General features: G+C 35.3%; 2 protein-coding genes across 6 annotated transcripts in view; one reads left to right on the forward strand and one right to left on the reverse strand.

Moving 5' to 3' along the window:
- Positions 1-10,621, forward strand: part of TRAPPC13 (trafficking protein particle complex 13) — a 37,980-nt gene extending 27,359 nt beyond the window's left edge. The window contains exons 8-13 of one of the 4 annotated variants that reach the window (XM_036848594.1): positions 1,949-1,966; positions 3,879-4,012; positions 5,313-5,511; positions 6,589-6,689; positions 8,904-9,051; positions 9,177-10,621. In XM_036848594.1, the coding sequence (XP_036704489.1) occupies positions 1,949-1,966; positions 3,879-4,012; positions 5,313-5,511; positions 6,589-6,689; positions 8,904-9,051; positions 9,177-9,284 (708 nt within the window). In that variant the 3' untranslated portion in view covers positions 9,285-10,621. Of the gene's footprint in view, positions 1-1,948; positions 1,967-3,878; positions 4,013-5,312; positions 5,512-6,588; positions 6,690-8,900; positions 9,052-9,176 lie in introns of all 4 variants that reach the window. The other 3 variants (XM_036848593.1, XM_036848595.1, XM_036848596.1) reach the window with 3 other exon arrangements.
- Positions 10,622-11,198: 577 nt separating this feature from the next.
- SGTB (small glutamine rich tetratricopeptide repeat containing beta) overlaps positions 11,199-24,566 on the reverse strand; it is a 48,516-nt gene continuing 35,148 nt past the window's right edge. Inside the window, exons 6-11 of one of the 2 annotated variants that reach the window (XM_036848598.1) lie at positions 21,633-21,737; positions 17,453-17,579; positions 17,276-17,338; positions 16,548-16,585; positions 15,191-15,274; positions 11,199-14,101 (exon numbers count right to left, since the gene is read on the reverse strand). In XM_036848598.1, the coding sequence (XP_036704493.1) occupies positions 13,990-14,101; positions 15,191-15,274; positions 16,548-16,585; positions 17,276-17,338; positions 17,453-17,579; positions 21,633-21,737 (529 nt within the window). In that variant the 3' untranslated portion in view covers positions 11,199-13,989. Of the gene's footprint in view, positions 14,102-15,190; positions 15,275-16,547; positions 16,586-17,275; positions 17,339-17,440; positions 17,580-21,632; positions 21,738-24,566 lie in introns of both variants that reach the window. The other variant, XM_036848597.1, reaches the window with a different exon arrangement.

A 24,566-nucleotide genomic window follows, 5' to 3' on the forward strand; every position in this document is an offset into this window, starting at 1 on the left:
CTTAAAGTAAAAACCTATTAGGAGAAAAGAAAAAAGTGCATAAAATAACAAAAGTAGCTGGTATAGTATATAGTGAGACTAAAGAGCATGACACAAAAGGATGTGCTACAGGAACTCAGGGGATGAGATTCTGGAGTAGTCTAAAGAAGCTTCATGGAAAAGGAAGAGAACTGCATCAGTGTGTAGAAGGAATAGGTGTTAGAAACGTCAGAGTGTCAGAGCAGTGAAGGCATTCCAAGCAGAGTTGGAAATACAAGTGGAACATAGAGTATGTAGTGAAGAGTATACGTATTTGATGCGAGGATACAGTCTCATCAAGGAGATTACTAGACGTTTAAAGGCACATATAGGAAGGCACATATTAAACTATTTCAGGTTTTCTTTGTTGAAGTATGGTGGTACATTAAGATACTTGTCAAGTAGTTTTATCACAGCAATATTCAGAGTGAGTTGCAAATTGTTTTTTAAATTGCTAGTTATTCCATAAATAACATAAAAGTAACATACTCCCCAAAAAGAAAGGAAAAAACCCACAAGTCCACCACACTAAAAAGTAGTTGGTTCTTCATTAACCCATATTCTCTTTCAGTCTTTACTCATTTATATATAATATTCTGTTTTTATAATCATAGTAACAATTTTGTTTGCTTTTTCAGTTAACATTAAGTATAGACATAATTTTTAATCTAAACTTTGCCAACAAACTTCAGCTAAAAAATTTTAGTAAAATTCTGAACTTTTGAAAATAGACATTTTTTTAAAAATGAGGAGTGAACAAATAGCATTTAGGATCTCTCTAAGATATTTGGTATTACCTATTAGGCAAACAACTACTGTTCTGCCTGTAACATGAAGCAGATTCTATGGACTCCATCTAGGAAATTCAGGTAAATTGTAGGAGTTAGTTAACCACTCTGATATCAGTAGTTCATGTTTATTACACTATGCCATAGTCCTTACACAACAACTGTTATTAGCCCCACATTTGTCTCAAACATGTTTTTTATGCTGCTTCTAAAAATTCTAATACTATGTGAATCACCTAAAGGAAAACAAGTTTTGTGAGAAACTTTGTTGTAGTCTTCTAATATAAGAAAGCCTTGTAAAAAAAAAATATTGGTAACATTAGAAGCTAGGCGTCAAACCTTTGGTGACAGCTCCATGCCAGGTACTAAAGAGAAATAAATATAAACTGAACATCTTCCCAGTCCTCACGGTACTTAGATCTAGTGGAGACTGACATGACATAAATACAGTGTAAGCATCCCCACCCACCCCGATCATGAAGTGTACTTATTCTCTGGGAACATAGGTGAAAAATGATTTCCAGCTATGTGTTTGATGAAAGAGCTGACATCTGAGGTGGCCCTTGGTAAATAAGTAGCTTTAGCAATATATATGTGAAAAAAAGACAAACTGTGAAATCTGTTAACTCTCATTTGTCTGAAGTGGTCTAGCCCAGCATTCCCTGAAGTGTGATCAGTGGAACTCTAATCACCCAAGATGCTCCTTGAAAAAATGATTCCATTATTAGATAAATTTAAGAGAAGCTATACAGTGTATATCTATTCTGAATGTGGCAGATAGTATATGCCCAACCTAAGTAATCTATAAAGAATTACAAAGTGAGTAAAGGATTTATAGAACTAGAAAGGCATGGGATATACCTCTCTCCCCCAAGATATGCCCTTGAATATTTGCTCCTGTTTAAGTATTCACCTATAGTGTTCTTCTCTATTCATTTAACCTTAGCAGTTTCACCTTTTTAGAAGAATGATTTGTCATATTTCTTTGTGTTACTTTCTGTTTACTTCCTTGTTTTACTAATGCTGTCTTGTTTAGTAAATTAAAAAAAATGCAGAAATGCATTTTATTTTAAAGTTAGTTATTCTTTTTCTTTAACATTTAATCTGATTTTTCTAATTTTTCTTTTTTATTTTTCCATTAGAGTGACCTCAGTTCTGTGGTAATTTGATTTTTTATTATAAATTTATATGCTTTTCTTACTTACCACTTTTTGACTCTGCCTAATTAATCTCTCTTTACAAAACATAGTGGAAAAACAAAGTTAGTTGTGAATATACTTACGTGACTTCAAAAATATGTATATAATTTGTACTTTTTATATTATATTGATCGTCTTATTCTATGGGAAAAAATACATCAAAGATTAAATCGTCATATTGAAACAATTATATTCTTATTTTTAGTGTGTTTCCTGTAGGTATTTTTAAAAAGAGGCGTATTAACCTTGTTTAAAATAGCCTCAGGATTTTCAACCTCTTAATATAAAATATCCTACTATACTTCAATTCTTTGAGTAAACTGTGTAGTTGAAATTCATCTTCAAATGAGCAGTGGTTTTAGTTTTAAGTCTGGGTCAGGTAAAGATGGCCCTTTGACAACAGTAAACAGAAGAAAATTAAATTTTCCCATGTTGACTAAAATCATATTTTCAAATTTCTATTTAATATAAGCAGCATTTGCTTATAACACATTATATACATGATAAAAACATCAACTGCCTTAGCACTGAATTCTTAATTTTTTAAATGTCAAGTTATTTCATGCTAACTGTTCAAACTAGCTTAATTTTCCATTATGCAGCTTGTTTTTCTTTCATTTTATCTAAGCTCTTCTAAGCTTATGCAGAAATTGCATTTTTAAATTTGAAATGTGGGTCTATGGTTATTTTTTTTAAAGCAATGGATCGATGGGATATTTTTTTTTTGAGAAAAAGTAACAGAATAATGCCTTTGAGTGTGTACTTCTTTTAAACTGATAAATCGTATTTCTATTTTCATTAGAGCACATGTGCCAAGGACTAAAGGATCTGTTTTGTTTTAGATAATAATACATTAAATTATAACTTCATCATTATATTTTTGCAAATGATTTCTACTTTCCTGGATTTAGTGTTAAAAAAACTCATAAGTGCCAAAAATTTTCAGTCATAGTTTATTTTATTTCTGTATATATATTACTATGAAACTTCTGAATAAAATAATTCCAGAATATCCTTAGTATACCATTTTATGTATAGGTTTTTATCAAAAATGAGCCAAGTTTTCTGTTATCCTCCAATATATACCCCCCAAAATAACCAAATAGCATAAAAAGAAGAATGTTTAACGTAAATAATTAGGGAATTTAAAATATTATGTAAAAGTACATATGTAAGTTACCCATTGACTGAAATACTGCTGTATAGCACCAGATTTCAGTAAGTCACTAAGACCACAAAATACCTTTTGTTTGATTTAAAAACTTAAAGATTTCAAGTATAATTCACATATTTTTTTGCTCTAAATATACATTTTCAATGAACCAAGAAATCACTAATGACTACTTAAAAAAATGCTTTAATTATAAAGTTAAATTCTTATAAGATTATAAAATAGGTTATTTGCTATACTATCTAAATTGAAGTAACATGAAAATTGAAATTAATAAATTATGCTGGAATATTATAACAAAGACCTAATTATCTTAACACATCTCTGAAATGATAGGTGCACAGGTATATTCATTATACTAAATTGCATTTTCACATTTTAATGACTTACCAGAAAATTTAGGATATATGTAAATGAAATTCCAGTTAAGCGTTTTTGGATATCAATACAAAAAATATTATAGTTATCCCCCATCCATTGTTTGACAACTTACCAGTTGACTAACACTTGACTTTGCCCCTGTGAATTATGTTAGGAGAACAATTTCTTTTCTTGCATTAATTATGATAACTTTGATTTGCAGGCATGAACTAATCACATTTGTGGTTAATGTTTTTTCTTCATATAAATCAGATATTGTTGTTGTGGTAAAGTACTTTAAACACCAGCATACTTTGGTGTATTTTTTTTTCTTATTTTCAGACTGATGAAGTATTTCTTGAAGCCCAGATTCAGAATATTACAACCTCACCCATGTTTATGGAGAAAGTTTCATTGGAGCCATCTATAATGTACAATGTAGCAGAATTAAATTCAGTCAACCAAGCTGGAGAATGGTGAATATGGATTATGAAGTGTTTGCTTTTTTTTTTTTTTTTTTTTTTGAAGTGTTTGCTTTTATTTTGAAAGATACGAACTTTTTTAACGTTGTTACTCGTGGGTGGTTTAAAAATTTTTTTAAGGGATAGACATTATTTTATTAGAGAAGTTTTAAATTTATAGAAAAATTGACCAGAAAGCACAGCATTCCCACATGCCCTCCTCCCCACTTACAGGATCCCCTGTTATTTACATCTTGTTTAATGTGGCACATTTTTTACAATCGATGAACTAATACTGATACTTATTAACTGAAGTCCATAGTTTACGTTAGGGTTCACTCTTTGTGTTGTGCATTCTGTGGGTTTTGACAAATGTGGTGACACGTAGCCATCCTGACTGTAGGATATAAAATAGTTTCACTGCCCTAAAAATCTATGGTCCACCTGTTCAGCCCTCCCTTCACATGAAAATAAGATCCTAGCCATTTGTACTTGAAGCACTTATTCTTTTAAATTTTTGTAACAATTCAGTGAGATAAATATGGAACATTTCATCCTTATCCTGCAAATGATAAGACTGAGGCATGGGAAGAAATGATGGAGAAGTTAGAAGGGGTAAGAGTAAGCAGTGAGTTTTAAGGAGTATTCTCTTAACATCAAAAGGAGTGAGCATAGGAATAGATGATCTAATTTTTCATGAAAATGAAATACACATCTTTATAGGTAATTTAGAAAAAGAATAAATAAATGTAGGGTTGATATTAATATGGATAAGAAGGTAATAGCTGGAGAAAGTACCTGATTTTAATAATCAAGAATGAAAAATTTACTTTTACTTATTATGGGGGTTACAGTAAAGTTCATAGCCTCTCATACCCCCACAGAGGAAAACAATAATTTTCCACTCATTTCCTGATCTTTTAATTAATTTTGAAAAATGATTAGTTAGAATGGTATGTTTCTTTTTATTCTAAACTATTTGCTTTCATAATTTTAGAGAAGAGACAGGATACTTAAGGTTCTGATTTCTATTGCTTTTTTTCAGTTAATCGATGTATGTCCAATGCTTCAGGTAATATATTGCATTCTATTATAAAGAATCTCAAGATTTTCCATATCAACTGAAAAAAAATTAAAGAAAAATAAGTCCTCTCAGTACAAAGTCCTTTTCACTGTGTTGAAACCACCGACCTGTTGTATTCTGGATCTTTGGATGGTAAATCATTCAGTTCCTGTCCAAAGGAACAATCACAGCTATGGTTTTTCTTCTAAAAGGTTCTAGAGAATTTTTTCCATCTCTATCTCCACCCCACAGTGTAACTACATTTGGGTCAAGAGCATATCTGCAGCCAATGGATACACGCCAGTACTTGTACTGCCTAAAACCCAAGAAGGAGTTTGCAGAAAAAGCAGGCATCATTAAGGGAGTAACGGTAATTGGAAAATTGGATATAGTATGGAAAACAAATCTAGGTGAAAGGGGAAGATTACAGACCAGCCAACTTCAAAGAATGGTGAGTCTAGAAAAAAAACTGATGGGGGTTTTGGTGTGTGGTGTGCAGATAGTTAGAACAACTTAAATTTTCCTAGGTCTGTCACTAAAAATTCAGAGCACTATAAAAGACATTGATATTACTGGAGAATAAAAAGACTAATAATTTCACTGATATCTAGGTAGAAAATTGGTATTGATATGAATGGGAAATTTTCAAAGTTAATTTATGCATTATACATGGTTTTTTACTTTACCAAACAAATTAAAATAACTGCATATCAATTGTTTCCTCCTGTGGTAATTTGTCCTCACCATTATCTGACTTCCACTATATTAAAGTTTTCTTTTTTTGCAATGTCTTGGAACTCTTGGACTTATACTACATTTACCTACTCAGTTCATACCTTTTTTAAAGATATTTAAAATGTGGGTCATCTGAAACTCAGGTGAGTCCCACTCAAATTATCTTGTAAACATAGGTTGGATATTTTACCTAATTTCTACTCCGAGAGTATGGATAGCTACCAGCCTTCTTTTTCTTGTGCTAGTGAGAATATACTACAGAATCCTCTGTTTATACTGAATATCACCTACTGCGATATATTCTAAAATTTACTTTTCTTTTACTGTTTGAGGTAATAATTGAAAAAAAAACAAAAAGAGAGAGAGAGAGATTATCACTGGGCCTATTTTTAAATATAGCCATTAGCTATCATCCTGCCATGGCATGTTGATTCTGTTGTCTGTCCCTGCCAGTGTGTCTTGTGAACAGACATGATTTTCTTGGATCATTTCAGTGACCTTCCTTTTCCTGTTTTACCTATGAAGAGTTATGTATGTATAAGCTACAGTATCTTTGGAAAGTATCCCTTTAAGATCAGACCCCCTGAAATTCCTTTACTATTTACCTGTGAGATTCATTTTAACTTTGGAGTAATTGGAGTAACATGGAGTAATTATAACAAAAACAGTCGGGGTCTATAGTGCTATTCTGTAGGCAATAGCAGCAAAAGAAGTTAGAATGACTGTGGTACCCTCATTAAAATGGAAAGGTTTTGTAATAGATTTATGTTAACTGTATTGCTTTTTCTTTTAGGCTCCAGGTTATGGAGATGTTAGGTTGTCTTTGGAGGCAATCCCAGATACTGTAAACCTAGAAGAACCTTTTCATATTACTTGTAAAATAACAAACTGCAGGTAATGCCAGTATTTGTGGATGGATGTCCTTTCTTCCTCACCTACTTAAGAGAGAATTTTAAAATCTTTTAAATATGCTATCTCCTTGTAAGTTTCCTCTTGCCGTATAGTCTTCTCTGATGTTGACATTGAATGCTGTAAAGTTCTTCATCTGGTAGCTGTATATTACATATTTTAGAGGTCCTACTGTATTAGGCATTTTTTGTATTTTGTTTCCGTACCTATGAGATAGGTATTAATTATTCACATTCTTTGCAAGAGAAAGCCAATTCAGAGGTTGTGGCTTATTCACCCTCAGAGAGCTAGAAAAGATGGGATCAGAATCTGAAATCGGGTGTATTTGACTTCAAAGTCCATGTTCTTTTCCTCATTTACACTTCCTTCACACTTCAGATTAGTAAAACATGAACTAGTAGTTTCTTATGGAATACATTATAGATTTACTGTAATGAGATAGATTTTTCTGAGCCATACTTATACCTGACCTGTATCTTAAGTATTAAGAAAGTTAGAAGTGGTTATGAATTTAATATAGGGGATAACCATAGATTGGAAAACAGGGCTTTGATAATAGAGTATAATCTAGCTATTGCGAAACAAAGAGCACAGGGCTTTGAAGCCAGAAAAACCTAGGATTAAATCCCAGTCCTATCACTTTTCTACTGCTTGTATTACTACTTGGTGTGTATGATTAATTGGGGCATTTTGATAATATCGCAGTGATGAATCCCTATCCTCTTAGTCCAAATGTATAATCTTTTTAAATTCTATATTCCTTACAACTTTATGATATTAGGGAGATAAGAAAGAAGTATTCATCCTTCAGAATTACAAAAATACCTACTTCTCCTGTGAAGCTTCCTAGACCCTCCCGTGCGCAATCATCCCTTTCTCTGTCATAGCAAATTGTAATATAGTTTTTTAGTGGTATTAATATATTGCTATAATCATTAGTCTCTTCCTCACTGAACTGTGAATAATTCAAGAAAAGGGATCATGTCTTACCCAGCATTATAAATGCAGTGCCTGCCACATCATAGGAGCTCAGTAGACAACACACACAGGATAAAGACCCTGTGCATATAGGGTGTGCTTTTGGATTTTTGGTTTGTTTTGCATTTTTGAGTTATAACAAATCAGTTATTGACCAAATGACAAAGTGCTGTAATAAATAAAGAAGTTTATTTGGGTATTCACTTTACCTTTTGGCGATTCAAGTAAGTTTTCTAAAAAGCACTTGTTTCTTAGATCTTCAGTTTCCTCATCTCTAAAAATGGGATTTCCACTCCCCCCAACACACAAAGACACATACACACAACATACACTTACCGGAGTTTTGTGAAACGTAATGAGAAAATTCATGCATTGCACCTAAACTGGCCTGTGGCACACAGTGAACATTTCACATTTTGCGGGGGGGAGATGGAGACATATAAAGCTAAACATCATTAAATCAACATGTCTAAAAATCAAGTTTGAATTTAAAATTTAAATAAGTATTTAAAATGTGGAGCCAACTCCAAGCAGCAAAAAAGAGCTTTAAAGAGTTGAAAGCAAGTCATGAATGGTGGTAGAGTAGCAGACCGTTTTCATTATGAGCCTTTCGGTTTTGGTTTTGTTTTTAAAAACAATGTGCATACTTTCACTAAAAGTTTTTTTTTTTAACTTAAGTTGAACTGGTGGTATCAATTATAAGCAGAGGTAGTCTTTTCGTGTTAATTGAACATCTGAATAGTTTTACTTATAAATCTTGCCATTTTCTATGTTATCTGCATGGTAGAGGAACATAGATTAAATAGAAAAAGCACTGGACCAGACTCAGTTTATCTTTTTCTTTCCTGTAGAGTGCCCTACAGAAATAGGAAGGATGCATAGCAACAAGATTAGACACAGATGTCTGGAAGTCTTCCAGAGAAATGGCAAACTGTTAACAGATCAGCACCAGGGAGCCAGTGTTCAATAACAGAACCAGAAAGCCTACATCCAGACAGGCAGATTAGTCTGTGTCACTGTAAATCCCAGAAGACACCATCTTTCATTTTCCTGATTCTACCTTAAGTGAAATAAAAATGATATGATAGCTTTTCATTTCTGTTCCTGTTTTTCTGTTGGACACCCAGAAAAGAAATTCACCCACAATAGTGGAAGAAATATTGCAGTACCTCTTTGTGAAAGGAACAAGATTTATTCTTGTTTTTCTGATTCCTCCAGCAGTGAAAGGACGATGGATCTCGTTTTGGAAATGTGCAATACCAGTTCTATCCACTGGTGTGGCATTTCAGGAAGACAGCTTGGAAAGCTCCATCCAAGTTCCTCTCTCTGCCTTGCCCTCACTCTACTGTCTTCAGTACAGGGACTGCAAGTATGCTCTCTTTTCAATAATTTCGGTATTTGGGGGCTATTAATCCATAGTCATTTATTATATCCATTCTTTCTCTGTTCATTACCAATGAATGAGATCTTAGGTCTATATTTTTCTCTCAATAGAGTGTCTCCGGCTTAAGACTAACAGACACGTTCTTAAAGAGAACATATGAATATGATGACATCGCACAAGTCTGCGTGGTATCTTCGGCCATTAAAGTGGAAAGCTGAAGAAAATTTCCAACGTTATGCTTGTCATTGAGTTTCCCAGAACTTTCTGTATTTTTGTCACTTTTGTAAAATGATCAAGTCAACAGTAAAAATAAGTATATATTATTTACATTTCTTTCCTGTAAAACAGTTAAAATATTAAATATTTGTTTTGAAAAGAACCATCTACTGATTTTATCTTGTGAGTTACAGTCTAGATGAACATTTGTATATTTTCCACACATATGCTATTTTGTTTCATTTTAAATGACCATTGGACTTTGTTCTCCAAAAGCTCTATATTTGAGGCCATTTGTCCCTAGCAGGTATCTTGAATAATGGTCAGCAAACTTTTCATGTAAAGGGCCAGATACTACATATTTTAGACCTTGCAGTCCATGCGGTTTCTATTGAAAATGCTCAACTCTGCTGTTGTAGTGCAAGAGCAGCCATGAGGCAAAAATTGCACAGCAGCGTTTACAAAAACAGACAGCTGGCCAGATATGGCCTGCAGGCCGTAGTTTGCTGACCTCAGTCTAGAAGGTACAGTTGTTTCTTAAAACTTTAGAATTCTTACCATACTTTACTTAGAAGTATTTCCGTTAACCCCAGTTTTTTCCCTCAGTCAATATAAAAAGTTTAAAATAACCGGGGTGGTCCTCATGTAATCTTGTATTTGCTAACACAATATGAGTTTTTCTACTTGTTTTCAAAATTATCGTATTGGTATCTGTGTTTGTGTGTACATACAAACACACGTCTAACTTTCAGTTACTAACAGCAGATCAGAATTGGTTTTATTTCTTAAATTGTTGATTACTCTGTTAACTAAGAAGTCTGATAATTTCCTCATTCTAAGCCAAAAAAGTCCTGTTTTTTTTTTCCCATTGAAAAATAAGCCAGTTATTTTCATAAGGCATACTTAAAGGATTTCCAGCTTCTGATATTTGCTTTTGAACTCTACATCATGTATTAATATTACAAAACTTTCTATCTCTGCATGTAATCACACTAATTTACTTATGCCATATACAAAACAATGAGAAAGTTAAGACTATAAACAACTTTACATCATGAATGTAATAAAAGTTTCAATATTTTGAAAACAAAAGCTAATACTGTTAAATAAAAACTTATTTTGCTAAGTTGAAATTCAAGGATGTATATATAATTGCTTACATGTAAAGAGTGCATAAAGTCAAATACAAAAGTTGGTTTTTCTTAAATGCATAATTATTTATTGCCATGACAAACTGTTTGGTCCAAAATGAAAGCTATATTCAGAATGAGATTTGCCCTTAAATTGGAGAGGTAATCAATGAAATGTCTGTGCAAAATAAAGTGCAAGCAGTATAAAATTGAAGTCTGTGTTTCCTCCAAAATGAGTACAATTGATTAAATGATGAAATAAGACTTTATAGCCACTGCACTGGATACTGCGATAACTTTTCAAGCATCTTCTCATGACTGAACCTTCTGTTTCATTGTTTGAAATTTTTAAAGTAACATATAATGGTCACTTGGAATCTGCTATATAATTTGACTTTTAATTACAAAGACTCCTTTTATAAGCAATACCTAGACACATAATGTTCCTTCTTTAAGTAAAGTTTAGAAAATGTCATCTTAGAAAGGATCTGTTTAAACCATGTTATAAAAATTAGCTAAACAATTTGGTACATTAAGTGGAAATGTCATTTGCGTAAAAAGGACATTGTAAATTTTACATAGCATCGTAACAGCTACAGCTACTATAATGAAAAGTGGTTAATGGAAGTCAGTTATTCCTAAGTAGAATGTATATAAAGATTTACTAATGTTATAAGTCATAATCCTAGTTATTACCTTAAAATGTATATCTCAGAAATAACTAATTTTCTTGTCAACTGCATTATTATGAACTTTCATCAAATTTAAAAAAAAAAAAAAAAAGATTTACTTTAATGCCCTCTTGTTTCAGACAAGCAAAATAACTTTTGGAGCATTGTTTATCATTTTAAGAGTAGCTAACACAATACAGCTACACAAAACCTTCTTGCAATAGCGTGCAATGCAGTAATTCCAAAGTGATGAAAGTACTTAAAAAGCAAAAATGGCTTGAATAGAATGGAAATCCAGGTAAGTGGACAGATTATCTAGGTTTAATTTGTTATGGATGGTATATTAGAAAAGAAACAAACTAGAAGGATGAAATGGAAGAAATACACCAATTCGCATTACTGCATGTAAAAAGAATGGCTACCTTAACTACAGATATTAGTAAATCAAAACATTTGTTTTAAACTGTTTTTTCTTATAATGTCTTCAATTTTGGTATCAAAGTAATGGTGAAATAAAATGAGTTGGGAAGTGTTTCCTCTTCTGTTTTCTGGAAGAGATTGTGTAGAATTGGTATTAAGTGTTTGGTAGAATTCACCATTGAAACTGGGCCTGTATCTTTCTTTTCTGGAGGATATCTTTATTTCTTCAGTGAGCTTTGGTAGTTTGCATCTTACAAGGAATTTGTTTCATCTAAGTTGTTAAATACATGGGTGTAGAGTTGGTCATAGTATTTTCTAATAATCTTTTAAATATCTACAGGGTCAGCAGTGATATCCCCTCTTTCACTTCTGATACTGTTGATTCATATTTTCTCTATTTTCCTAGTCAGTTAGAGGCTTACCAATTTTACTTATCTGAAAGCATTTTTAATGCACTCAAGATAGTTATGCTAGGCACCTTTTCTTACTCAACACTCGATAAGAGTGTTTTTTGGGTTTTTTTGGCCGTGCCGCGCAGCTTGTGGGATCTTAGTACCCTGACCAGGGATTTGAACCTGGGTCCTCAGCAGTGAAAGCGCTGAGCCTTAACCACTGGACCGCCAGGGAATTCCCAAGAGTGATTAACTTTTAATTAAGGATCAACTCTTTTTTTTTTTATCACAGTCATCACTTTCCTATGATTAGTTAGTACTTTATTCTGTGTAACATTTGAACACCAGGATCTGAATTTAACTTCATGAAAAATTAAGTTGATTTAGATGCAATATAGGAGACTTAATTCAGAAGGCTTAGCTTAGATTTAAGTCCCGCTCTGCTCTGACCAGAACTGTAGGTTCATGTAGCTCTTCCTTGTAGCCTGAACCCAGGCAGTTAGGTGTTTTGCTGGCCTAAAAGAAATCTCTAACCTAGTGTTGCTTTAAATTAAGAGTCCTTTGGACCTACATCAGAACCACTTGGTGTGCTATTTGAAATGGTGATTCCCAGACCTTATTACAGGACCTACTACATAAAAACTGAAAAGTGTGCCCCTGAATCTGCATTTTTAACAAATCCCCAGGTGACTCTTACAGTGAAATTATAGAACCACTGTTCTAATCTCACAAAGGGAAAAAAGGGAAAGTTGGCTTTTAAACTTCAAAATACCAAGTAATTAGCCTTTTGAGGAAAACAGTTATAGTAAAGCCCTGATCATCATCGGTATTACTGATTTAATTTTATATTACTTTCTATTTCAGTTTTATCTCACAACACTTGTGAAATTTATGTGTCCGCCAACCTTACCAATTTCATAATAACAAACCAAAGAAATTCCAGTTGGAATTAGAACAGTCGCATCCATCACTATAGTTAAAGCCATTCCACTAATACTTAGTGCCACGTCTCTCCACTAATATGTATTCTAATTTCAATAAAATATTTCAAGTCCCCTGTTACGTTTAAGCTACATCAAATTAAGGTTAAGCATAAAAGCGACATGCCAAGCCAAATTATAGCAGAGGATTAACATGAACAAGCAGTGATAGTAATAGATGCTTTTTGTAACCCATCAAATAATTACTGAGTTTTAAAAAATCAGTGTTTACAGGCACATAATTAAATGCCACCTAGAAAATCCTTAACTTAAGGGCCAAGCCATTAGTTTATTTAAATGTAGATATATTTGAGAGTTTCCATGGTAAGGTCACCACTGGGGAAATTGTGCTAATTAAACTGAACAGTTACACAACTGACCTAACCAGTATCATTAAGGGTTTCTAAATGTATTTTATTACGTACTTAGCGTAAGTGGCCATGCTAATGTTATCAATACCAAACTGCAGGCAAGATTAGTTAAGAACTATGCAAAAAACCTGAGCACCCTACATTCACTTTCTATACATTCACAGCATCTATTTTTTGCTTTTCTAAACAACACTGAATACTGCTTTCCACCAACTCTTAAGATTTCATCACCCAACAGAACAAGCAGCATTAAAGATAGTACTGGTCCATATATCATCTATTCATTACTGATTGCACTATCAAAGCTAAACCCAGTATCGAATTTCTTCTCTCTAGAGATGCTGCTCAGTGGCAAGTATATTTCCCCTAAATCAGCGTGAGAAACCTTTCCTCTTAGTCATCTCCCCTTTCAAAAAGTTTGCCTACAGGAATTTGGTGCTAGAGAATTCACCAGTAAACAGCCTTACTGTTCAATAAATATACTCTGCTATTAAATCTAGTATACAAATATGATGAAGATATGAAAATGGAACCCTGCCCAGTTAAGTGCTATACTGGCACTTAACAAGGCTACTGATGATCACTCGTTTACAAAGGAATCATGTTATATTCAAGTCTGTTTGTGATAAACCTATTGTCTAGACAGATTTATTTTTTAGGTTTGTTTTTGTTTTGGCCACTATCTACAGCAGACACTTCAGAGCCATCGCCATTTGCATTCTGGGCTAGGGCCCCTGGTCAAGTCAGGAATGTTCTTCAGTACTGCTGCTGAATGACCTGCTCCGGATGTGATTTCTAAGTTGCTCTATAAGTTCAGGATTCTGCTGCTGTATCTGCTGAGCAAACTGCTGTCCCCTGTAGTAAAGAGGCAAAGTCATATGAATTAGGGAATTTCCAATCACACAATACCAATGCAAAAAGAACTGCAGAAGATGTGGGTACTACCCAAAGGGAACTTTTTCTATTAAAGCAAGTTTTAGATTCATGACTTTAGTATCTGCAAGTTTACCAGTGCCTCCATATAGTATTACTACAGTGCAGTGTTCTTCATGAGAAATGAAACACCCAAGCTAAAAAGTGAGTTCCTGAATTGAGTGAAATCCAACCCCCACCCAGTGCTTAACCACAGATAAGTAAAGGGCTAAAAAGTATGTTTTTATTGTATGTGCACAAATATAATGCAGGGTATTTGTTCTTGTACTCAAGTCTTAGTCTCTCATATAACAGGTGTCATACCCATTTTGGGATGCTTATGAAGTCACCCAACAGAACTGATTTTTAGAAAGGCAAAGAAATTTAATCCAAATTCCTGAGTGTGTGCCTCCCAACTGGAAGTGTTAGGTATCACTATAATCATGCCACTTAAAGATCACTCTAAAAATGCCATATTGCAAGTGAGTTTACATAGCTGTGATCACAAACAGAAAATAACACTTGTTGCTTCATATAATATTTCCAGTGACAGCATCACACAGATTCAAAAAGCACAGAGTTTCAGCAACTTGGATGGAGGTGGAGGTAATGTGTTCAAGTAATGAGAAGATGAAACGAGTTCCTTTAGCAATGAAGTGCACTGCAGAGTTTGAATAAAACAGCTGCCTAAGTTGTCTGAACACTAATATATGCAATATATGATTTTTAAATATGTACGCGTACCTAAATTCATACCTACTTTAAGTTGATATTTGACATTCACATATATCCTTGAGTAGCTATTCAAGTCTCCTGAAAAAGTTTTTCTTGGATCCAGATCTTCTGGATTCCTGCCCTTCAGTCTGAAATTTTCAATTTATGAACCACTTTTAAATTTAATAACTAATGAGGTAACTGATACTAACAGTAAAAGATACAAATTTAAAAAGAAAGCCTTGGTCCCCTTACCTTAGAGACAAACTGTAAAATATCAAATACTTTTTTACTATTTCTATTTTAAATAACACTTACGCTTGGATGAGGCTAGACAGGTCAGTTAGGCCCCCAACTCCAGCAGCAGGTCCCCCAATAGCATTTGTCATCATTCCTGACATTCTAGAGTAGGCAAGAGATATATCACTCAAAGTGGCATATATATATATATTTTTTGCTGGAATAAATTAGTGTATTTTTAAAAATTGGTTCACTGATTGGTATTTTTAGAATGTTAATTTTTAAAAAAAAGGCAGGACTTCCCTGGTGGCACAGTGGTTAAGAATCTGCCTGCCAATGCAGGAGACACTGGTTCGAGCCCTGGTCTGGGAAGATCCCACATGCCGGGGAGAATCTAAGCCCGTGTGCCACAACTACTGAGCCTGTGCTCTAGAGCCCACAAGCCACAACTATTGAAGCCCGCACACCCTAGAGCCCACGCACTGCAACTACTGAGCCCATGTGCCACAACTACTGAAGCCCGCGTGCTCTAAGGCCCGCGGGCCGCAACTACTGAGCCCGCGTGCTGCAACTACTGAAGCCCGTGTGCCTAGAGCCCGTGCTCTGCGACAAGAGAAGCCACCACAATGAGAAGCCTGTGCACCGCAAAGAAGGCCCCTGCTCACCACAACTAGAGAAAGCCCGCGCGTAGCAATGAAGACCCAACACAGCCAAAACTAAATTTTTTTTTAAAAAAAGGCAATTCTGTGTGGAGTCAGTCAGTTTTTTGTTTTGTTCTTTTAATTTTTTTTTATTTTAATTTATTTATTTATGGCTGTGTTGGGTCTTCGTTTCTGTGCGAGGGCTTTCTCTAATTGCGGCAAGTGGAGGCCACTCTTCATCGCGGTGCGTGGGCCTCTCACTATCGCGGCCTCTCTTGTTGCGGAGCACAGGCTCCAGACGCACAGGCTCAGTAAGTGTGGCTCACGGGCCCAGTTGCTCCACGGCATGTGGGATCTTCCCAGACCAGGGCTCGAACCCGTGTCCCCTGCATTGGCAGGCAGATTCTCAACCACTGCACCACCAGGGAAGCCCCAGTCAGTCAGTTTTTGGCATCTTTGCCTACCCTTAACAATAAGAACCCAGAAATCATTATGCATATCAAGTGGAAACCCAATCTCATAAACCTAAATAACCCCTAGTACTGATGGTCTATTATTCTTTTCTGAGTCAAAGCACTTAAAAAGAATTGGCATATATTCTTAATAAGTAGGATACCGGCAAGGAAAAGCAGGTAGATATACCCACATTGTGTAGGTTAGGCCAATTGGGTGTGGCTTTAAGTTCCAACTGACTGGCATTTGGGCCAGTTTTATCATTTTGGAGCTACTGTGCTCAAATCAGGAGCCTGGCAAGTGGAAGGGAGAAACGTAATATGCTCTTTCTATATACTTACAGCTGTTGAACTTGAGGATTCTGCATTAAACTTGCTGCCTAGAATTGAAAAATGGCATCTCCCATTAAAGGCAGTAAATATTTAGGGATCTTTAACAAGGATTTCTTTTTTTTTTTAAGCAGAGGAGTGAAAGCTAAACCATGTATATACTAACATTTTGTAGAGTTTTAGTGTGCTATACAAAGTGAGTGGGAATGTAAAAAAGGAGGTACTAGGAAAAAATGGTATTAAAAATATATCGCAAGGATAAAGAGATTACAAACACTATAAACTAAGGATATTGACAGCAGTTTACTTCCTACTATCAGACCAATAAAGCCAAAAGAGCTTAGGAAACCACAATAGCCAAAATCCTATTAGAAGTCTGATTACTAGACTTTCCTAGGGTCACTTTCATGTAAGAGGGTGGTTTTTAACCTTTTGTAGATTTGCAGACCCCTTTGCCAATCTGATGAAAAATATGGTTCTCTCCCTAGAAAAATGCATGTATCCACATGTACACAAATTTTCATCTACAATTCCAGGGAATCCATGGGCTTCCTGAAGTCCACCCATGGCTTTTTCACAAAGCAGTACAGGGGCAGGTTAAAACCTCAGCCATAGCTTTATATCACCACTCTCCTACCACAGCCATCACAAAAGCTCTCTTACTTGTTTCTAAAAAGTTTGGAACTATATAGTTCTAACGGAAAATAGAGCCAGCAAAGCAGAAAAGGAAATATACTCACCATACTAATGAAGGCTGGATTATTTATTAAGCTGGCCATGTCAAAACTCAATCCAGTTCCTGTCTGTAAAACAATTATATATAAAAATTACTCTAAACACTACAATTTGATTACAATAAATTGTGAATGACAAAATATTTCACTCATTTGGCATTAGTAACTTACAGGACTAGATACCTCTCTTAACTTCTGTTCTGCTATTTTCAGATTTGACTTATAGGAATCATTTTCAGGATCAAGATCTAATGCCTTCTGATAACTTGTAACTGCTTCTTCAAATTTATTCATGGCAGTGAGGGCCAGCCTGAAAAGAATACAGTGTAAGATATATGATTAAAGAACATCAGGACACCACGAATGTAGTCAAACATCTATCTTGTATTCAATTTGAATCCAGATTACACTTAATTTATTCATTGTACAGTTGACCCCTGAACAACAAGGGCTTGAACAGCATGGGTCCACTTATACATGGAGTTTTTTCAATAGTAAATATAGAAGTACTACACGATCTGAGATTGGTTAAATCTGCAGATACAGGGGAACCACAGATGTGGAGGAACTGCGGGTACAAAGGGTTGACTGTAAGTTATACACAGATTTTTGAGCGCGGAGGGTCGGCGCCCCTAATACCCACAGTGTTCAAGGGTCAACCGTACTATGGCTCACAGGGGTACCACTTCCTTCTAATTCCAAGATTCTGTAAGTCTGGACTCTCTCCATTCTCCTTGGTGACAACCTCGGCTGTCCTACATGAATCAAGAACTTAATGATTAGAAAGGGAAAAGAATCTGAAAAAAATAGATATGTATGTATACATAACTGAATCACTTTGTTGTACACCTGAAACTAACACAACACTGTAAATCAACTATACTTTAATAATTTTTTTAAAAAGAACTTAATGATTAGAAATGAACCTTACATACCCTTCCATTTTTAAGCCTAATATGTGAAGTAATTTGCTTTATGAATGATTAAGCTCCATAAAGATGTGAGCTGACTAACAATTCTGTGGTCATATAACTCCATGATGCTAAAACCGTTTAAAGAACTCTGAACTAGATTTGCCCTTCACTATGTCCCACTTTCTTTCTTCCTTCTTAGCAGAGACATTGAGACACAATAAATATCAGTTTACCATAAAAAATAAAAAATAAAAGTAGGCTGTGGGGTATCAGCTAACTACTCCTGAATAAGACATGTTAGTTGTTAACAACTAACTAAATTGTTAAACAACTAACTAAATTGGGAACCTTTACACCTCAATAACACATTATCCCAAGCACAGGTCACAGAGTTAGTTACTAAATTTAATGTTTTCCTCCACCTAGTTAGAATTTATTTTTTGGAAAATCACTTCAGAACTAAACAATAATGGTATATATGGAGAGATAGTATAGAGTGTTTTTTTTCCTAAGTTTATTTTTAACAAATTACTCCAATTCTTTCTTGGCCAACTTATCTCACAGACTTCTGATCTAGATAAAATATAATGCCTAATCATAGAAAAAAATCTCAGAACCTAATTAGTTTTCTACCAGTCAACCATGAAAGGTACTTCATCAGAGTTCTCACTTAATTAAGTCAATACATATTTACTGGAATGCTACTATGTACCAGGCACTATTTTAGATTCCTCAGTGAAAAAGGAAAAGTTCTTGAGTTTAAGAAAGTTTCATTCTACAGGGGAGGATAAGCAATAAACATGCAAATAAAAAAACAGTAATCTTAAAGAGAATGAATAGGGGAGCTGCTCAAAGGCAGCCATATTGAAAGGACTTGAACAATGAGAAGAAAGCAGTCATATGAAAATTAAAGGAGAGACATTCTAAATAGAAGCAACAATAAGCACCAAGGCCCTGAGAATGTTGCAAGCTTGGTATGCTTAAGGAACAGGACAAAGGTTGAGGAGGGAGCACAGAAAACAAAGTGTGGGAAGAGATGACGTCAGGGAATATTACAGGACCATGGTTTGGAGTCTGGATTTTACTCTGGTTGCAACAGAATGACATGATCTGATTTATGCTTTAGACTAAAGCTCACTCTGGCTTCTCTGGGGAGAGTGAAGTGAAGGCAGGGAGACCAGTTAAGAAGCTATTGCAGCAGCCTAGGTAAGAGATGGTAATTTGGACTACAGTTGCAAGCAAGAGAGCACTCAATACTTGAATTCAAGTTATATGTGGAAACTAGAATTCGTAGGACTTGCTGATAGATTAGATGTGTCAGGTGTAATAAGAATGAAGGATGATTCCTAGACTTTTGACTAGAGCACTGGGTAGGTAGAATGACAGTATATTTACTGAGGTGAGAAAGATTTAAGAAGAGAACAAGGGTTCTGTTTGGGACATGTTAAGTTTAAAATGCCTATTAAACATCTAGGTGGAAATGAAAAATAGCTGAATATATGAGTATGGAGTTCAGACATGTAACTTAAGAGATCCATCAACATATACAGTTGATTCTCTTTATCCACAGTAATTATGCTCTAAAAGGTCACTGCAAATACTAAATTAGCAAATATGGAACAATTGCTTCTAGGGGAAATAAAAGTTGTGTTCCTGTGAGCCTCTGGTCAACAACATTTTCATCAACCAATCAGTACATAACCTTGATTTATGTATGTTTCTGTTTAAAGAAACCTTATTTAATACATAGCACTGATTGTGTACTAACTCATGCCTGAACAAAACTTATCTAACGCATGTATCTTCTTGGTGAGGCACATTGCAGCCTTCTTGCATGCAAAAACAATAGACAACACTTCAGCCTATGTTTGCAGGCCACTGTAAACAGAGAAACCAACAACAAAAGGCACATAAATGCAAAAAATATAGCACTAAATAGACTGTGAAAAGGACATTCATTTTACAGCATGAGAGCTGAAACAAAAAGGTAGAGCATTGCCTTATCTGACCTCAGCTGAGATCTTGTACATCAGATGACTCAAGTTTTTCACCACTCTGTAGATGACCACAAAGCATACTGAGTACAGATTTGGAGATAACAAAAAAAATTTTAGCAAGTAGGTGAATCGTAAATACAGTATTCATTAATACAGAGTATTGACTGTAGACGGAATTTAAAAGCATGGGACAGGATGAAATCAAAGAGAGAATATAAACAGAGGAACAGCAGCAGCAGAGGAAAGAGCCCTGAAGCACACCATTATTTAGAGGTGGCAGAGGAGGAAGAACTAGTAAGAGAGACTGGAAAAGAGCATCCAGTGAAATAGAAGGAAAACCACAAAGTGTGGTGTCACAGAAGCCTAGAGAATGAAGTATTTCAAAAAGAAGCTAATCAAGAGAATTTCCTGGCAGTCCAGTGATTAGGACTTGGCGCTTTCATTGCCATGGCCCAGGTTCAATCCCTGTTTGGGGAACTAAGATCCCTCAAGCCTCACTGCCGAAAAAAAAAAAAGGTTAATCATGCCAAATACTAAAAGATGCGGGAGGGTGAGGATACAGAACTGAATACTGACCTTGGAAAAATATAGACAACTGGTGACTTTGAATAGAGTTCTCAACAGAGTGATACAGACAAATGTCCTACTGGAGTGAGCTGAAGAGAGAATAAGAGACGGTGAAGACGAGACGGCAAGTACAGACAACTATTAGGGTCTTTGCAGAGAAAGAGGAACTAAGGAATGATGTAGCTGTGTAAAAGATGGTTCTAACAGATGACTTTTTATGATCTTTTCACATGCAGTCATTAGCACTGTTAGAGATAGGAAAGCTGGTGTTGTAGAAGATAAAGGAGATGATTACAAGTGTAAAGTCCTGGAGAAGGTACAAAGGAATGAGATCTCAAGCATGAATGAATGCAGTAGTCTTAGATAAGAACCCTTCCATTTTAACAGAAAAAAGGCAATCTGTGTAGATACAAGTGTAAGTAGACTGGTGGATCTGCAAGCAAGAAGATGAATCACTTTTCTTCTAAATACATTCTATTTTTCAATTGAGTAAAAAGTTGAGAGTCACCATGGAATGTACAGTGGAAATTTGAAAAGAGTAGGTGTGAAACAGTCAACTTAGAGAGTACTAAGGTGAATCCAGAAGGAACTGTAGTAGCATTATCTGCCAAAATACTGAGTGCTTACTTGAGATTTGTAGCCTTGAATATGAAGTAGGTCTATTCAGTATGGTTGTTATGATTTTCTCCAAAACCAACCACTCATCGTACACTAATCATCTCTCTCCCCAGTCAGAAACTGCAGTCATTTCCTACCTAAATGTTATATTTATCTTCTTTTTAGTTCAGAGGGTACAATATGAAGCAGGAAATTCAAAACCAAGCCATTAAGAACAGCTTATCTGATACTACTTGGTACTACTTTGAACGTTCTCCCAAAACTTACCCCATTCTCCCATAGGCCTTGCTGTACTTTGAATCAATCGCTATTGCTCTTTCACAATCCTTTACTGCATCTGTGTAGTGACCTAATTTACTCTGAGCAGCAGCCCTAAGAGAAAAAGAAGAGATTTTTATTATAAGGAGCATTCAAGGCACTAATTTAGATTTCCAGGTGCTAATAAAACTACATTTAACTTGTCCCCATTTGTGTATCACTCCCAGTAAATATCTAAATCAAACTAAGATAATTCTGTAATCAAATGAAAACTCAGAGACAAAATTCAGAGAAAATATGCAGTCTGTTTTTCCCAGTTTGCTTTGCTATAGAAAAGATAAATATGAGAACCCTACAACTGATCTACCTGCTTATTGCCTTTCTAATTTGCCCAAACAGAAAACTGAAAACACCAGAACATTTGGGATTACTGGGGAGGCACACAGAGTGATTGATTGCTGTGAATGGCCACTCAGAGTGTTGTGCTGTTAAATGATCACTTTATTAGTAGAGTTAAGATCATCTACAAGTCTAAGATGAAAAATGAAACTTAACCTGTGTGCCTAAATCTGACTGCAAATTAAGTATGGCAATGTATTCCACCTACTTAGCATAGACTCTCAGAGCAATTAAGGACTATTTAAACCCGTCCAGGTTACCTCTAACAAAACTCTCCTGAAATAACTGGGACTTGACAATGAAGCTACTTACCCCCCTCCACACAATCCTGATAGTATACAGCTCTCTGTTTCCCTGTAGTAGTGTTCACCTCAACCCTCAGGGCCATACTAAACAAGTAGAATTACTGTTCAACACGCAAGTCCTTCAAACTAAAAGGTTACGTAATGTCTCCTACCCTCCATCCCACCATTACCCCATTCCTTCTTCTCCAGACTAAGTATTTCTACCTTATACATTCAACTAATATATCTATTAAGGGTGAGCTAATGCATAGATACTTTTCTAGACATAATGGACAGAACAGTAATCAAAATAATATTCCTGGCCTTAATAGTGCTTAGATTCTGGGCCGGGGGCAGGGGTGATGGCTGAGGGCTGGCAGACTATAAAGAAAAGGTTGTGTTGAGTCCAGTTTTCTGTCAACCTTTGTTTATACTGCATGACCGAGACTACTTCTCAAACTGAGATTATAAAATTTGAAAAAAATAAACACATAGTCTTCTTTGCTTGAGTTAAAACATATAAATATGAAAGTAGATGATTCAATAAACCCATTTTGGTAGTTCATGTGGAAAAGTGGTATGGGTTTATTTGACTGAATACTCAACACAAAACTAACAGGATGGGGCTTCCCTGGTGGCATAGTGGTTAAGAATCTGCCTGCCAATGCAGGGGACACGGGTTCGAGCCCTGGTCCGGGAAGATCCCACATGCTGCGGAACATCTAAGCCCGTGTGCCACAACTACTGAGCCTGTGCTCTAGAGCCCGCGCTCTGCAACAGGAGAAGCCACCGTAATGAGAAGCCCGCACACTGCAAGGAAGGGTAGCCCCCACTCACCACAACTAGAGAATGCCTGTGTGCAGCAACAAAGACACAACACAGCCAAAAATAGAAATAAATAAAATAAATTTATAAAAAAGAAAAAACAAAAAACTAACAGGATGACAAGAATGTCCATTAAAAATGACCATTAAAAGGAGAGATACAGAATGTATCACTTCCAAATAATTAGAAAGAAAAAATGAGGTAAAAATAACAATCACTACAATAGAAGGCAAAAGAAAAAAAGAGAGAAGGAGAGGGAGAAGAAGACAAAATATAAGATAGCAGAAAATAATTCAAATACATAAGTAATCACAAAGTTGCCTAGATAAACATCAGATTCTAAAACTGTACACATAAGATATCACCTACAACATAAGCACACACAGGCTGAAGTTAAAGGGGTAGAAAAAGACAATGAGACAAACTGAAAAGCAAGCAAAAGAAAGCAAGTGTAGGAACACTAATATTAGACATAAGGCAAAGAACATTATTAAGCATACAAAGTCATCATTTATTAACATTCTTTTTAGTTTAATTTTATGAAAAACATTTACATGACTCAGAATTCAAACCTATATTAAAAGCCCCACTCTCATCCTCTAGAGGATGGGTGGGAACGGGGTAAATGGGATAGAAATGGGAATGACACTTCAAAAAGGATGAAAAAGAAAACCTTCAAACGGAATAAACCAGAAACAAATGATCCTAACTGTATGTCAAAAAGAAAGAATTCAAGTATTGGGTTGGCCAAAAAGTTCGTTTGGGTTTTTCCATAAGATGTTAATGGAAAAACCCAAATGAACTTTTTGGCCAACCCAGTAACTTTTAAACACAGTATTCTGAGTATATATCCTTAGTGAGATGCAGTCTAAGAATAAAAAATAAATTGCAAAGAAATCCTTAAGTTTCCTTAGTAGGCTTGCTTGTGGTGTAACACTGGTGTTGTAATATCAACTGAAGGATAGAGCTAATGAGTAAGTACTCTGGTGCTGTTGGAAAGCAGGGCTCTCTTGAGAGAGAGATACAAATATAAAATGGGGGAAGGTAAGGATAACCTCTGTGACACTGGATATGAATTGAGGGTATCTGGATAAAGTGATGACTTTTCCAAAAATATATTTCCTAGCTCTGTCCTTTAAAAGGACCTAGAAGCAGTAACACTTCAGTAGCAACGATCAGGTCTTGCAATCAGATCTTGGTTTCTGCACTAAAAGGAACAGGAGCTCCTTGCAGAAATAGCTGAGCCCAGGTCTAGGGGCAGAGAAAGTACAAGGCAAATCTGGAATATCCTGTTCTCCCACAAAACAAGAAAGTGTTCAAAAACAAATGAAGGTATGTAAGAGGGCACACAGCCAGTTTAAGGGACTCCCACTAGACAAATACAGTAAGTCCCCTACATATGAACCTTCAAGTTGAGAACTTTCAAAGATGTGAA

This window comes from Balaenoptera musculus, chromosome 3, assembly GCF_009873245.2.
Source record: "Balaenoptera musculus isolate JJ_BM4_2016_0621 chromosome 3, mBalMus1.pri.v3, whole genome shotgun sequence".
Lineage (NCBI taxonomy): Eukaryota > Metazoa > Chordata > Mammalia > Artiodactyla > Balaenopteridae > Balaenoptera > Balaenoptera musculus.